This window comes from Rhopilema esculentum, unplaced genomic scaffold (genome assembly GCF_057945365.1).
Source record: "Rhopilema esculentum isolate cy_ngs unplaced genomic scaffold, ASM5794536v1 HiC_scaffold_35, whole genome shotgun sequence".
Classification (NCBI taxonomy): Eukaryota; Metazoa; Cnidaria; class Scyphozoa; order Rhizostomeae; family Rhizostomatidae; genus Rhopilema; species Rhopilema esculentum.
The window spans coordinates 53,909-69,099 of NW_028300846.1; the positions used below are offsets into that span (position 1 = coordinate 53,909).

At 37.1% G+C, this 15,191-nt stretch overlaps 2 protein-coding genes across 2 annotated transcripts; both read left to right on the forward strand.

The window, feature by feature from the left end:
* The first annotated feature begins 845 nt into the window (after window positions 1-845).
* Window positions 846-8,424, forward strand: LOC148957265 (uncharacterized). The gene is made up of 5 exons (XM_089115623.1): window positions 846-901; window positions 1,043-1,104; window positions 1,362-1,757; window positions 6,646-6,966; window positions 7,739-8,424. Exons 2-5 carry the CDS (start codon window positions 1,062-1,064, stop codon window positions 7,894-7,896), a joined length of 918 nt encoding a protein of 305 aa, XP_088971749.1. The 5' UTR covers window positions 846-901; window positions 1,043-1,061; the 3' UTR covers window positions 7,897-8,424.
* Window positions 8,425-12,100: 3,676 nt separating this feature from the next.
* On the forward strand, window positions 12,101-14,835 carry LOC148957266 (uncharacterized). Its single transcript, XM_089115625.1, has 4 exons — window positions 12,101-12,174; window positions 12,777-12,868; window positions 13,380-13,562; window positions 13,836-14,835. Exons 1-4 carry the CDS (start codon window positions 12,116-12,118, stop codon window positions 14,117-14,119), a joined length of 618 nt encoding a protein of 205 aa, XP_088971751.1. The 5' UTR covers window positions 12,101-12,115; the 3' UTR covers window positions 14,120-14,835.
* The last annotated feature ends 356 nt before the right edge of the window (window positions 14,836-15,191 follow it).

Genomic DNA, 15,191 nt, shown 5'->3' on the forward strand with positions numbered 1-15,191 from the left:
CCCCCCCCCCCTCACTCGAAAAGAAAATTGGACCCCTCAGTCCGTAATATGCTGCGCGGTCATTTTTGCGCATAAGAGAAGACTGAAAAATCTTTTCAAGACTGGCATTTGCCAGAGTACCTGCCTTCTTGATGTTTCTGTGGTTGTTCGCATTTCCAACTTGAATTCCACCAACTGTGTTTCCATAAATTCACTATGCATCTCTCCAAGGATGCTATTTATTTGTTCATTTAACAGAGTTTTCATCCGTGTAGGGTTATCTCAGGCTTCCCAATTCGGCATGCAAGCTCAGGACAGCGTTTCTTTCCAGAATAAAGTGGTATACATAAACATGAGTTGTACATAGCCCACTTTATGATGGTTTAGATTTTACCGGAGACGGAGATGATGCACCAAGAAATATGAATCCTATTCTGTATCTATATGTAAAGATCTATAATGTGAGGAAATAAATGCTAATTCAATTTATTCTTTTCCAAACAATCTAAATTACTATGACTGATACTTTCTTGTGTGCTCAGCAACAAGATTTTGCATTTTGATATTTTTGGGTCTTTTAGATTTTATTTGACTTTGTATAATTGCAGATTGTATATAAAAAAATCAAGTGACCCCTCTAGGCCTTCCATTGCTTTGTTTTTCTCATTGCGGTTTTCCTACCCAAACTCTGCTTCCAAGAAAACACTTTTATTAGATGACATCATCTCATATTTATATGCTGGACCAATCAAAACCGAACACATGTCAAGAGGGGGAATTCCCAGTTCTTGGTATAAATAGTAGTTTATTCTGGATACAGTAAGAGTTGCTTGGTGGACGCTACATGTAAGTACGAGTGTAAATCATTTATCAGTGAAAGTAGAGGTATTTTAGCTCTATTCAAATTAGTTGCATATAAACAGTAAGTTCAATTGTATTGTAAGACATAAAGACCAAGTGCTTCGAGAAATCGGGCCCTGTGCAATATCACTTTCTTAACTCCTTGCATCTATTTTACATGATGTATGCTCTTTTGTCTGATATTTTCTAACTTATATTGCAGGTTGGTAAAATCGGATACGATGGACTTAATGTGGGTCCTGTTCATAGTTCTTTCACCTTTTGGTACGTTTTAATCAAATATTTTGTTTGCCTTTAGCTGAATTGGTATCAAATTTTAGTCCTTCACTCCATAAATTGTTGTTTGATGGATCTAAACATCAGTATGTAATAAACCTTGAAGCTTAGAAGTTCTCCTTCAAAAAATCTTGATGGTTCTTAAATGTTATATTGTGAAAACCCAGCTTAAAATATCGGATCTTGATCTTCTATAACCTAGAAGGCAAACGCAAAGTTTATTGAGTTTTCAACTGTTTCTATAGGTGTCAATTTAGCATGTTGTGGGTCGGTGGAGGTGAAGTTGCAGCCACATTCGGTACGAGAAGGATCTAATATTACAATAACGGTGGTCAAATTTTCGCCAGACAGCAACAGTTCAGCCTTCGATCGCTTGGACTGTGGCTACAAAGAAAATGGTTCTGATTGGATGACGATCTTGGCGCAGTATGATAAACACACGAATACATTCCGAAAACCATCAGCTGGATTTTCACCAGACTTTGACAAGCGAATACACTACACAAGAAATGTTTCATTTGTTATAAAAGATGTCAAGGTACCAGATGAAAATTTGGGGTTTTTGTGCAAAGTCGACTACGAATATCAAGGCCGAACACATCACATTGAAAGCTCAAAACATTGGATAAGAACTGTTTACAGTGAGTTTTAACTCTTATGTTGTACCGTATTTCCTCTAATGAACATCCCTCTCTGATAAACGCCGCTCTCCTTTAAACGCCGCGCTCTCAGCCAACCATTCGTAACAAACGCCGCCCTTTTATTATTATTATTATTATTATTATTATTATTATTATAATTATAATTATAATTATTATATTATTATTATATTATTTCAGGGACCTTAGAGCATACTGCCATGATGGCTCAGGTCATAAACAAAGCTCGTATCAAGCAACGTTCACTAGTTGTCACTCTTCTCGATCTTAAAAATGCATTTGGAGAAGTACATCATAATTTGATACCCACTGTACTATCTTACCATCATATTCCTGACAACATACAACTTCTTATCTCTAGCCTTTACACCGATTTTAAAACCTCTATCATCACAAGCCACTATAATACTCCTGCTATTCCAGTCCGTCGCGGTGTTCTTCAAGGCGACTGCCTCAGTCCTCTACTATTTAATCTATGCTTCAACACATTCATACAGTACATAAAAGCTGAAAAATACAAACAGTTAGGTTTCTCCCCACATGATCAGAACGACCGTATGTTTCAACCAGTCCATTGGTTTCAATTCGCAGACGATGCTGCCGTTATCACCAGCAATGAGAAAGAAAACCAACTTCTACTGAATTGTTTCACTCGCTGGTGCCAATGGGCTAACATGATCATACGTGTCGATAAATGCATCACTTTTGGAATAAAGAAATTTTCCACACGTTCTCTTCAGTATCAACCTAATCTTTTCATAAACAACGAATCTATCCCACCTGTCTCGAATGGAAATTCTTTTAAGTACCTCGGTCGTCATTTTGACTTTGAAATGACAAACCAAGAACATAAATCTGATCTTTTATCATCACTGTCCAACATGCTCAAACAAATTGATTCCCAGCCTTTACATGCAAAAAATAAGTTGCTTCTTTATCACAACTTTGTTCTTTCTAAAATCTCTTGGAACCTTACTGTAGCAGATCTTTCAAAGACGTGGGTTGTCGAGAATCTTGACAACCTTGTATCCAAATACATCCGCCAGTGGCTCGACCTCCCAATAAGTGCTACCTTGAGTAGCATTATTCTTTCTAAAAACCAGTTTGGACTCAGCCTAACTTTACCATCCGCCAAATTCCTACAGTGTCAAACTATTTTACGCAACGCATTGAAATCTTCACCAAACGATAACATTCGCTCTTTATGGAAAAATACCAGCAGTAGCACAAATATACAATATGATATATATAGGAACACGAAAGAAGCATTAAAGGCTGTCCAGCAAGAGCATAAAGATCGTCTGCAAAACATTCTAACTTCCCAAGGATCTTTATTGTCACATCTTTTTAACCAGGATCTTCCACAAATAAACAAACTTTGGTCCAAGGTGCAAAGTAGCATGCCTCAGAATATTTTCAATTTCACCATAAGGTACCTGAACAATACCCTTGCTACACAGAAAAACTTGAAAAAGTGGAACTTGAGCCAGACTTCTGATTGTTCTTTCTGTTTTCTGCCAGAAACCCTCCTTCACGTTGTTGCTGGCTGCAAAACATACTTGGAACAAGGCCGATACACCTGGCGTCATAACTCTATCTTAAACTTTCTAGCTACGTCTCTTAAAGCTGTTAATGAATCTACCATCTACGCTGATATACCTGGCTATCTTTCACCATCAATCATAACTGGAGAAAACCTTCGCCCAGATCTTCTCTTGAAGACTAACAACAATTACCTATACATCTTAGAGCTTACTGTTGGTTTTGAATCCAATCTTGACACAAATGCAACAAGAAAACACAGCAAGTATGCTCCTCTCCTATCTGACTTACAGCGAAAGTTCAAATGTGTCTCTTTTGTGAATCTTTCTATGAGCTCTCTTGGCATCTTTGGCAATTCCTGCATCTCTTTCTTCAAAATGTGTGACTCTCTCTCCATCGATCAACAACAAAAACGGTATATCATCTCTAAACTTTCCAACATTGCCATTCGTACTACGTACTACATATTTTGTTGCAAAAATAAACCATGGACAAATCCGGAATTATATCCGTTTTAATTTTGGTTGTTTTATTTTTCTCAGTTTTTCCTTTTACCTTACGATTGTTATAGTTTTTTCTTGTAAAACCAGGCTAGCCAATTGCAAATTACCTTGTAATAGTGAGATTTGTAATTGTAGTTTAAGTTGAATTGAAAATGAAATGTTTCCATTATTATTATTATTATTATTGTGTACCTTGACCAAGGACGCTATACTTGGCGTCATAATTCTGCATTAAACTTTCTAGCCACTTCCTTCCAAGCAATAAATGGGTCTTCTCTCTACGCAGATTTACCAGGCTTTCTTTCCCCTTCTATCATAACTGGAGATCAACTATGCCCTGACTTACTTCTCAAAACTAAGGAAAACTGTCTGTACGTTTAAGAGCTAACCATAGGCTTTGAAACAAATCTCAACTGCAATGCTGTCAGAAAGTCAGGGAAATATGCCACCCTCGTATCTGACTTAAAACGTCAGTTTAAGTCAGTCTCGTTTGTCAATCTTTCCATCAGTTCACTTGGTATTTTTGGCGACTCCTGCAGCTCATTCATCGACATGTGTGACTCTTTGTCCATTGATCATCAACAGAAACGCTACCTCATCTCCAAACTTACAAGCATCTCCATTCGCACCACATACTATATATTCTGCTGTAGAAACAAAACTTGGACTAATCCAGAGCTACACCCCTTTTAACAATTCTTTTTTCTCATTACTACGATGTAATAGTTTTTATTTTGTAAACACAGGCTAGCCAGTTACAAATTACCTTGTAATAGTGAGATTTGTAATTGCAGTTTTAATAGGAATTCAAAATGAAAAGTTTCCATGACTCTCTCTCCATCGATCAGCAACAAAAACGGTATCTCATTTCTAAACTTTCCAACATTGCCATCCGTACTACGTACTACATATTTTTTTGCAAAAATAAGCCATGGACAAATCCGGAATTACATCCTTTTTAACTTAAGTTGTTTTATTTTTTTTTCTCAGTTTTTCCTTTTACCTTACGATTGTTATAGTTTTTTCTTGTAAAACCAGGCTAGCCAATTGCAAATTACCTTGTAATAGTGAGATTTGTAGTTGTAGTTTAAGTTGAATTGAAAATGAAATGTTTCCATTATTATTATTACTATTATTATTATTATTATTATTATTATTATATTATTATTTTTATTATCATTATTATTATTATTATATTATTATTATTATATTATTTACAGTAGGCGAAGCAAATTTTTTAGCTAATATAACAGCTAATGAAAGCCTACTATTTATACTAAATTTACAAATCTTAAATTAATTACAATGAATGGATAAAATAATATAGGGAATGTACAAAATTAAAAGGGAGGCCTCATTAGATAAAAATATACAATTATTCGATGACTATTTCAAGAATCCAATCTGCGCAACGTAAGGTTTGCATAGTCTGCAGTTGCATTTTGTATCTTTCCAAGTTTTAATCTTTTTCTTAAAACTCCTCTTTCAAACGCTGCATCGCCCTCTTTCAAACGCTGCATCTTGAAAAGCAGTGTTCTTTAGAAAACAGACCAAACAAGAAATAACGAATAGTTTATACGTTTACTATTCGAAAGCAATGAAAGTTTTCATGTCACAGACGAGAACTCTGACGAAGGCAGTGACTTTGGGAGCACTCAGGGGGAGGGGGAGTGGACCAAAAATCGTACGCTTGCGTACAAGGGGGAGGGATGTAATGGGTATTTAGTACGTACGCTTAAGAAATTTCTAAACGTGAAATTTGAGCCTTGCAAGCTTGCTCATTCATTGTTCATATGGCAGAGATTTTAATGGGAAGTTTGTTGCATATTTTCATCCAACCTAAAATCTGCTCTGTTTGATGAACTTCCGATAAAAACTATGTGAAAGGCTTTGCCTTTTAGAAAGCTAAATACAATAAGTTCAATGTTAAAGAATCTGCTTCGATGTGCTTCACATGGTTGCATAAATTAGACAACTGCATTAACATGTATTATAACAAGGAATGGTCAATATGGACAAATCCCTGAATTTCCCTGGAAACTCTCAATTATTTGCACTATACCTTGAAATGGGGGGGGGGGGGGGTTAAAAGATATAAGCATACGCAGTGTACGCAAAAGGGGGGGGGTACACGAAAAGCGTACATGTGCGTACAAGGGGGAGGAAGGGGTCAAAAAGTTGCTCTCAAACTGTGTACGTACTTTGTGGATGACCCCTTGGGGATCAATAATGGGCCCTTTACATGAGACCTGAGTATCCTGAGCACGAGCACATGGCATGAGTTTCATTTCGAATCTCATGTAAACGGCCTCTTATTGATTCCCAAACAGTGATGCTTGCTGATTATACAATAATCCTGTCACATGGGCCCTCTTACTGGGATAATTGTACCGCTACTTGGAAACAAATCCTAAATTTTCAATTCAGCTTAACTAAGTCTTAGGTTAGTCTCAACCTGTCCATTATTCTTAGCTATTATAAAAAAGTCACTTCGAAGTTCACATATCTTTATGGCAATCTACGAATCATACACAAGTAAAAGGTCAAAAGGGGCTTGTTAGGACTCAACGGCCCTCTTACCTATGAGGGGCAAATCCGTATAGGAAAAATGGTTTGAATTTTCCACCAAAACAAAAGGATTTCTACAGATTTTCATATAAAGCCATAGGATTTCAACTAGAGGTGTACGAGATTTACATAACATAGAGTGATTTGCCCCACGCCTACCTACTGTCCTGTTTTGCCAGTAGATTTAACAAGATTTAAAAGTAAAGTTTTAAAATCTTAAGGAACAGCTATCTATTTTTTCATATTTTACCTTATAGAACCTGTTTCGTTTGTGCCTGAATTAACGACGACAGAAACAGTTTTTCATATTAAATCTGGGGAAAGTGTCACAATTCTGTGTGCGGTCCAAAGCCGACCCGCTTCTGACGTGATATTTGACGTGAGCAGACAAGAAGTCAAATCACTCATTTCAAAGAGGAGCATAACACAAAATGTTTCATCTAAATCTGAAACAATCGTTTCAAGAACAATAATGTTGATTAATCTACAAAGAAGACAGAATCCAACGACAGTAATTTGCAGAGGAAAACCGAAACAAGGAAGAGAAGTGAAGAAAGTGTACACTGTCTATATTAGCGGTGGGTACTAATTCCTTTCTATTCTATATATGTATAAGGTAAACAATTTGATTGATTGATTGAATAACTTCAGTGCAAGATTTTGTTATTCAGCCTTTGAAACATTGTAAAAAGCCCCCATAAATATGATCTTAATTTCGAAAATGGCTTTGAAAAAAATTTACATTTTACAACATATTGGCTAAAAGCTTTTTCGCCTGACACTCCTCAGAGCATAAAACGTCAGAATAAGGGTCTGAAAGAACATGATGAAAACTATATACCCAGTTGTGGATCGAAATAGACCAATCAGAAAAACGCAAGCACAAAACCGGCATAAGTTGACCAATCAGTGCTGCGTGCCTAAAGAAGAATTAACACTGGAGTCCAAGCGAGAAAATGAACTCCTTCTGTCTACACAATGGCGGCTTTTAGATCGATTCCGAAACTGCTAGATGGAAAGACGACCCGGCTCTGCCAATTATCTGAAACATGTCGTCATTACAGAGTTTAGCAATGTGCTCTAAAGCAATCAATATTTTGTTACTGTTTCGGTGTTCTGCTGTGCGATTTGAGTTTGTAGTGCGATTTTTTTGGTCAGGTCTGTAGCATGCTGTAACTAGGCAAGCATTTTGCAAACGATTTTACCTTGCTTAGGCACTTCTCTATAAGTATACTTGAAAGGAAATCAGGGAATTTGAACATAAAGAAGAAAAAATAAGGAAAATTATCATTGGAAAGTGAAAGCATTGCATATTAATAGTGATAGTGTTTTTGCTTTCTTAATTTCTAGATCGGAAAGTTAAAGAGAATGATGTCAAGGATTGGAAGAGCATTGCGATCGGCCTTGCAGTTGGTCTCGGAATCCTCGGAGTCATAAATATTATTGTCATTGCCATAGCAGGAGTCCGCTTTGTTAGAAAAAAAAAGAAAAACGGTTGGGGTTTTTAAAATAGTAATACTAACAATAGCAATTGCAATTGTGATAGTAAAAGTTTTGTTAAGTACGGTTTTTATAAAGAGTGCTGTGTCCCTTGCTCCGACTCGAATGAAGTTTGAGTTTGCTGTTGGGTTTGCTGGTTTGACATTTTTTTAATTTCAAGAACGTCAGTATTTTGTTGATCATTATCGTAGGGTTATAATGTCACAAGTGTAATGATAATCATTAGTCACAATAGATTAAAAAACTGCATTTAATGCCTATTTTAAGCTTGCATATACCTTTGTTTAGAGCAAATCGATTATTTAATCATAGATTTTTGCTATTTCTAGGTTAAGAGGTGTTTATGTAAGTAGTAAAAGACACATTTTTACACATATAAAAACCAAACTCTTATTCATGAGAGTTCCAAAGGCACTGAGCAAGTTTTTTACTCTTGTTTCTCTTATTGTTTTATTATTATAGTATTGCAGTTAAGAATTTTTAAAACTTGTACTTATTGTAACTCATCTATCTTGATTTAGATCTATAGACTATTACCAACGTGTATTCTTTATTGAATTTCTCTGTTCAAGTTGATTTTTGTTTAAACCTGTCATGAAAATAAAAATCTTTAAAAATTTATTTCATGATAGGGAAAGACGGATATCCCTGTCCATATGGTCAGCTCTGCCCAATCAATCAATCAATCAATAAATCAATCAATCAATCAATCAATCAATCAACCAATCAATCAATCAATCAATCAATCAATCAATCAATCAATCAATCAATCAATCAATCAATCAATCAATCAAAAACTTTATTAATGTGTCAAAAAATATTTAGCTTACAAGCTGATTGGGAACACAGTCAGCGCAGTGGCAGACTGGCTTGCCGGGAACCAGGAGATTTCCCGGTGGGCCCCAATCAAAAGATGACTCTGTTGTGATCTTCTATCGAGTGGAAAAACGAGCAAACATCTACTATTTAAATTTTTATTTAAAAGCCAAGACAGAAATAATTAGCTTTGCTACAAATAAGGCTAAAGTTTTAAAATCATCATTAAAACATTGCAAAAATTTCTGAAACCCTTGGGTGAAATGTATTCAAAATTAAGGTACCCAATGGTGGTAGCAAGTAGCAGGTAGCACGAGGAATCTTTACTATAATAAAGGGTTGCCAACACAGAATTCGCCTAGTCCAACCTCGCCTGTTAGGCCCGCCCAAAATCTCTCTGAATTTTAACGAGGGGGCTGAGCCCTCCTGAGGTCCCCTCCACGGTACCACTGTGTGGTACCCAGTTGCAGGGTAAATGAAACGAGTTTCAGATTCTTACTATTATTATTATCATAATGGTCAAAGTTGCGGTCAGCATTTTATTGCTTTATTAATTATTTCAAAAAATAATCTTATCTTGTTGAAACAGCTTATGAAAGCTAAGTGGCAAGAAATCATCTAAAGTATTACCATGTGTGGACTTTTCAGATATTTTCAAAAAAATCATTCCCTTGTGGAATCGTATTCAAAAAACTCATTTATACTGACGGAACCTTAATATTATAAGGTTCTGTCCTTTCCTTTTTGAATTCTCGGCATTACCATTATGTAACATTATTCTCTAACGTAAATAGGTATTGGAAGGACGACGCAGAATGTCTGATTAATCTCAAATTTCACCACGCAACTACATTAAACATAATACATTTTCATTACTATATTTCATAACCAGATTACAGCATTAACTACAACTACAAACTCTGGAAAGAAGAGTTACTGAAGTTAGGAGAGGTAAATTCTGAAAAATAATTCACGAAACTCTCTGATAATTCGACTTTCTGCAGCTGTATTTCTTCAAATCTACGTTTCCTGGAAATCCTACACTCCTCAGATTAACTCAAATGCTTCACAGCCACAAAATAGAAGCAAGTTTTTCAATATTTCCAGTCTATGGGCGTGGTTGAATTTAACCAGGGTGAGGTCATCGTGTCCCTTTCAGCTTTTAGAGATTTTCTTATGTCGTAGCAACGAGAAACAATACCTTGCCAATAACCTTTGGAGCTGGAGCAAAGGGGATTCCAATTCGAGAAAGAATTCTGTTTTTGATCCCACATGATCTCTATTTAGATTTAGTTCATGAAAATCCTTTTGATTTCCTCCAATTCCCGCTCATGGCCGACGTTATCAATGAGGCTGACTTCCTTTGGATGGTTCAATGTTATGAACATGGCAACAGCTGAGCTGTACTGGCCAGTCCATAAACATTCCCGTATCCAAATCATCTCTTGCGAGAAATCACCTTGCCCAACCTTTCTCTTGTTGGCAAATAAATCAGGCTGTAAAAGGGGTCTGTTTTTAATGATTAGATACTTTATATAATTTTCAAGAACCTTCCAAAACCGCTCTTTCTCGCTGCTAGTCCAGAGCTGATCCCTAACGGATCTTAGACTGCTTCTTGTCTTTTTCCTTTTACAGTATTTCTCGATGTCGCTTTTATCGCTTTGACAGTCCCAACAGCAGCTCATTATTCTGGTACAGGAAGAGAAGCTTTAAGTTAGTTCACGGTAGAAGGTATCTAGTTGCATTTAGCAACTGCTGTATTTTCAAAGATTTCCTTTTCCCAACCTTCCATAGTCTAGCAGTGTTGGTATTGTCAAAAAGCAGGTAGTAAAAGGCTGTTTCAACAGAAGGATAACTGTATACAAGAATAACTTGTTTGGGGTGGTTATGAATTCTGCCGCTACCGCAACCAAGGCAGTACTTCGCGCCGTTCATTGGTTTATCTAAACAAAGAACAAAATTTCACACTGCCTTCAAGGACAATGTAATATTAACAATTAAGTAGACAATATACCAGAAAATGAGAAAAATTTAAAATGCCTAGTATTGCTCACGCTCCAACAATGTGTCTAACTTACATGCAATCCTTGCAATTTATTTTCCAGTGTTCCAAATGAATTTTGATACTTTATATAAACAGACGCTTATAAACATAGGGCCTACTAAATTATAGCTTCTTCAGTCAACGTGTCGTTTGGTAAACTGCGCGGTCACCTGCTTTTGTGTTTGTTGCTTTGTATTTTTTGTCATTGTTGTAACATCGCAAGCGAGACAAGTGACGACCACATTCTGAATATCGCCAAAAAGCGAGTGTTTATAGAATAGAAAGATTTTGTGGACAAAGCATTAAACCAGAGGCGTCTTTTAACTATCATCTTTACAAATTGTTATAATACAGTATTCTCTCCAATTAGCGGACACCGTCGAAGCCAGAGCAGGGTGTCCGCTAATTGGAAGTGTCCGCCTTTTGCAAAGTTGTGCACTATAAGTCCCAAAGTTGAAAATAGACTCTAGTTTTATATTTAAAAGGTGTAATCAGTGGTGGCGCACAGGGAGGGCTAGGGCGCTACAGCACCTCCGTCGGAAGCACCTAGCCCCCCCCCCCATCGGAGGAAATTTTAGGTTATTGTTGGAGCAAATTTGACATAATAACGTACGAAAACTGCATATTTTAGTCATTTTAGCCCCCCTGTCGGAAGCTCCAACCCCTCTGTCGGAAGATTTATGACGCCACCTCTGGGTGTAGTCTAGGTAATTAGAGGCTATCGGGTTGAACTTAGACACTTAGAAAAAGAAAGAAAAACCAAATTGAGCGTACCACAACACTTTCATGGACAAAAAAGTTAGTAAACTGGGTTGTAAAGAAGCTCGAAGCTGTAAAAAACCAACTAGATTGTCAAGTTTCAAAGTGTTTGAAATAAATATTTGTCTCATTCGTCTCATTTTTTTATTCGCTGGCTCCTAAATTTTTTGTACTGTCCACTAATTGGAAAGAGAAAAAAAGCCAAATTGACTATTTTGTGCAAAAAATATTTTCCGTTAATTAGAGTGTCCGCTCTTTTTAGAAAGTTTTTTATGAGACTTTGACCAGAAAACGATCGGGGAAAAAAATTTGTCCGCTAATCAGAGGTGTCCGTAGGATGTCTCTCTCTTTACACTGTAATATTGAGTTTAGAATCCTCATCGTATACATAATTCTGGATTGAGAGTAACTTGTTTATAATTTTACAAGCAAGTGCTGAATGCCAATAGGATGAATGCACTCTGTAATTCCGAGGCAGCCACCACCTTTTGTCATTCAGTTTGTATTGTAGTCCACTTGATATTTACTAATTGTGGGGTGGTTTTAGATAAGGAGTAGCGTGATGGGCCAGAGGAGGGCTTGCCAGGAAACTGCCATACAAATAGATCATGTTCATTCACTTTTTCAAGCACACTGCAAAAACGAAGCATTCTGCCAATCCATGTTGGTAACAAAAACATTGTTTCTTTCGTCTAATATATTATGTTGAATATTTGATTGATCATGGCTTAAATGATTATTGGAAAACATCTTCACAATTATTTATTTTTGAATAAAATTTCAATTAGTCGAATTTTTAATAAACTTTAAATCAATCAATTAAAGCTGACTTCTTCAGATGATAAACAATTTTGTCTTGCTACAACAAAGAAATTCAAAGATAATTTTGCGAACAGGAATTTAGGCCAAAATAAAATAAAATGAAATGATTTTGGCATAATTTCATTATCTTCACGAGTAATGTGCAAATTTTACTGTATTTGTGTTTACCTGAAGATTAATTATGGCAATAAACAATATCATCCTTGCACTGTGGCAGCAAAAAGGGTATGTTGTGCAATTAATGCGAAATTTTGATCATTTCCTATTCTTAATTTCATATCAGAACAAATAGAGCCAGGATAGTTAACGCCGTAAGGACTGATGAAGGCAGCTGGCCGCAGACCAGACACAGTTACACCCAAAGTAATTCAACAATAATTTTGATTTAATCTAAAACATGATTGACTTTTAATGCTATAAAAGAACACCATTCCCTCTGAGCCATAGTTGCTTGTTGGGTTGCTTTGAAGTGTCACAAGATTACATTGGAAATATGAAGACTGTCGTGGTACTCACAATCCTCATCATTGGCTGCAAAGGTTTGTGACCCTACACAAAATTTGTTCAAGGATCCAATAATTATTTCACTTAGCCTACGTTTTTAATAGAATCTTGCATGTAACGTGTAAGTATGTAAGATGGCATTATCAGTAATAGTTTATTTTTTGCATAGCATTAGAGCACAGTATGCAATTTTGGTTTCTTATAGAGGTCCTTAATCTATGCAAGGTAACAAAAACCAAATCTGATTTCGTATAATCATAGTCACTACGGCCTAGCAAGTTCTTCTATAAACGGACATAAACGAATTTGGTAAGGGTAGGTGGTTGTATTTTATAAATAGCAAATCTAGAATGTTTGTTCTCTAAACAATTTGAAAAGTGCACGTTTCTGCAGTATTAGAAGGTCCTGCATTCTATTGAATTTCTGCCTAACGCCACACTTATCAACCCCCACTCAACGGCAGTTGGTGTAGCCGGGGGGGGGGGTGTGACATTATAAAATGACACCTACAAATCCTTTCTGCAAGCAAGCTTCTTTTACTTGAAGGTCTGTCAGAGGCTTACCATTCAGAAGAAGAAGACGATGATTTAGCAAATTATCCATCAGATGCGTACCAACAAGGCAGTTCTTTCCACAAACCATCATACGGTTCACAAAGTGTCAGTGGGTCACAGGGACCACCAGGACCGCCAGGACCACCAGGACCCCCTGGAAGGCCAGGAACGGATGGTAAGTTTGTATATTCAAAGTTCAAGGCTGTTGAAAAACAAAGAAAGTAAAACGATTTCAAGGCTGTTGAAAAACAAAGAAAGTAAACAACAACGAATGCTAAACCTCTACACTTGAAATCATCCTGTTACCAAAGAATAGAAACATCATTTGGACCAAATTCATCTTAAACATTTTCTGCCCTTAAACATTTGTCTCTTGTGCCCCAGGTGTAGAATTTGTCTAGATTATTCGAAAAATCTAATTGTTTTTCGCTCCTTCTGCTCCACCCAGGAAAACCAGGACATCAAGGAAGACCGGGTAGTCCAGGAAGGCAGGGAGGCCCTGGTCGCCCAGGGAGAGATGGAAAACCGGGGCATCCAGGAAAGCAAGGAAGACCAGGTCACCCAGGCAAGCCAGGACGACCAGGTCCGGATGGTAGACCGGGTAGACCAGGAGAGCAAGGCAGACCAGGAGCACAAGGCAGACCAGGTGAACCGGGCAGACCAGGAGCCCCAGGATCTCCAGGCCAACAAGGTGGTTCAGGGCAACAAGGTTATTACAAACCAGCATACTAGTGGATGCCACTAAATGGACCAACAAACAAGCCTTTGATAGGCCTTTTGTACTTTTTAGTAGATTTATTGACAAGAATATAACAAAATAACATCTACATCAATCAACGTTTTGTTATGCTGCAAATCCTACTGACCTGACAAGGAGGGGCGGCGCTAGAAATATTTTTAGGGGGTGTCTAGTGCCAGGTTGCCGAATAGGGTTTTTCTAGTTCACATCAAATAAAAACACTCTCCGAGTTCACAACTGAAGGACCCCTCTCCTCGGTTAATTAATTTTTGAAAATCTGCCTTCGTTTCAATGAACGTCATTCAAGGTTCAATATTATTGTATTTGTGGTTCTTGGAAAAATTTGCGAATATTAGTGTGAATTACTGAAACCTCCATCCCAACTATATAATGTCGTATATTGTCTTGCGATTTTGTGGTACTAGCAGCAGTCTAAAGTGACTTCATTATAAACAAATTAGACATTAAGTTATATACTTTCGTTTGACATCATCATGAGCTCAGTAATGATAAAGTAAGGGTGTAGAGGAATGCAAGACCGTATGCAGAAAATCTCCAGAATGAAGCAATCGTCAAAATCGTCTTTAGAGGTAGGCTTTCCTTAAGATGCTGCCTCTGATAAAGCGCCCCTTAGACAAGAGCATCACAAATCTTTCCTCGTTTCATCATTAAAGAGAAAAGGTACCATATTCACTGAGATAGCATTAACCTTTGTAAAGGGCGCAGGTTTTTTCGACAGGAGCAAAAAACAAGCACACGCACACAGTATAGTTATTACCATGGTTTTAGAAGAGGGGAGCTCAGGGGGACTAGGCCCCTTTCTACTTTTCGAAGGGGGGCTGTGCCTCTCCTCTTTTTTATGGGTAATTCTAAAGTATCACGGCTAATTTCTGCCAGAATCAAATCTTTGATTGAACCGATATTAACCGATAAAACAAAGGGTCTTAATAATTTTTGGGGGAGCATGAGCTCACCCAAGTACAACAGTAACTACCGTCCTGACCAAGTTAAATCTCGTACGGACACACTGCCTCTATGGCTGAAAGACTATTAGTTCAATTAATT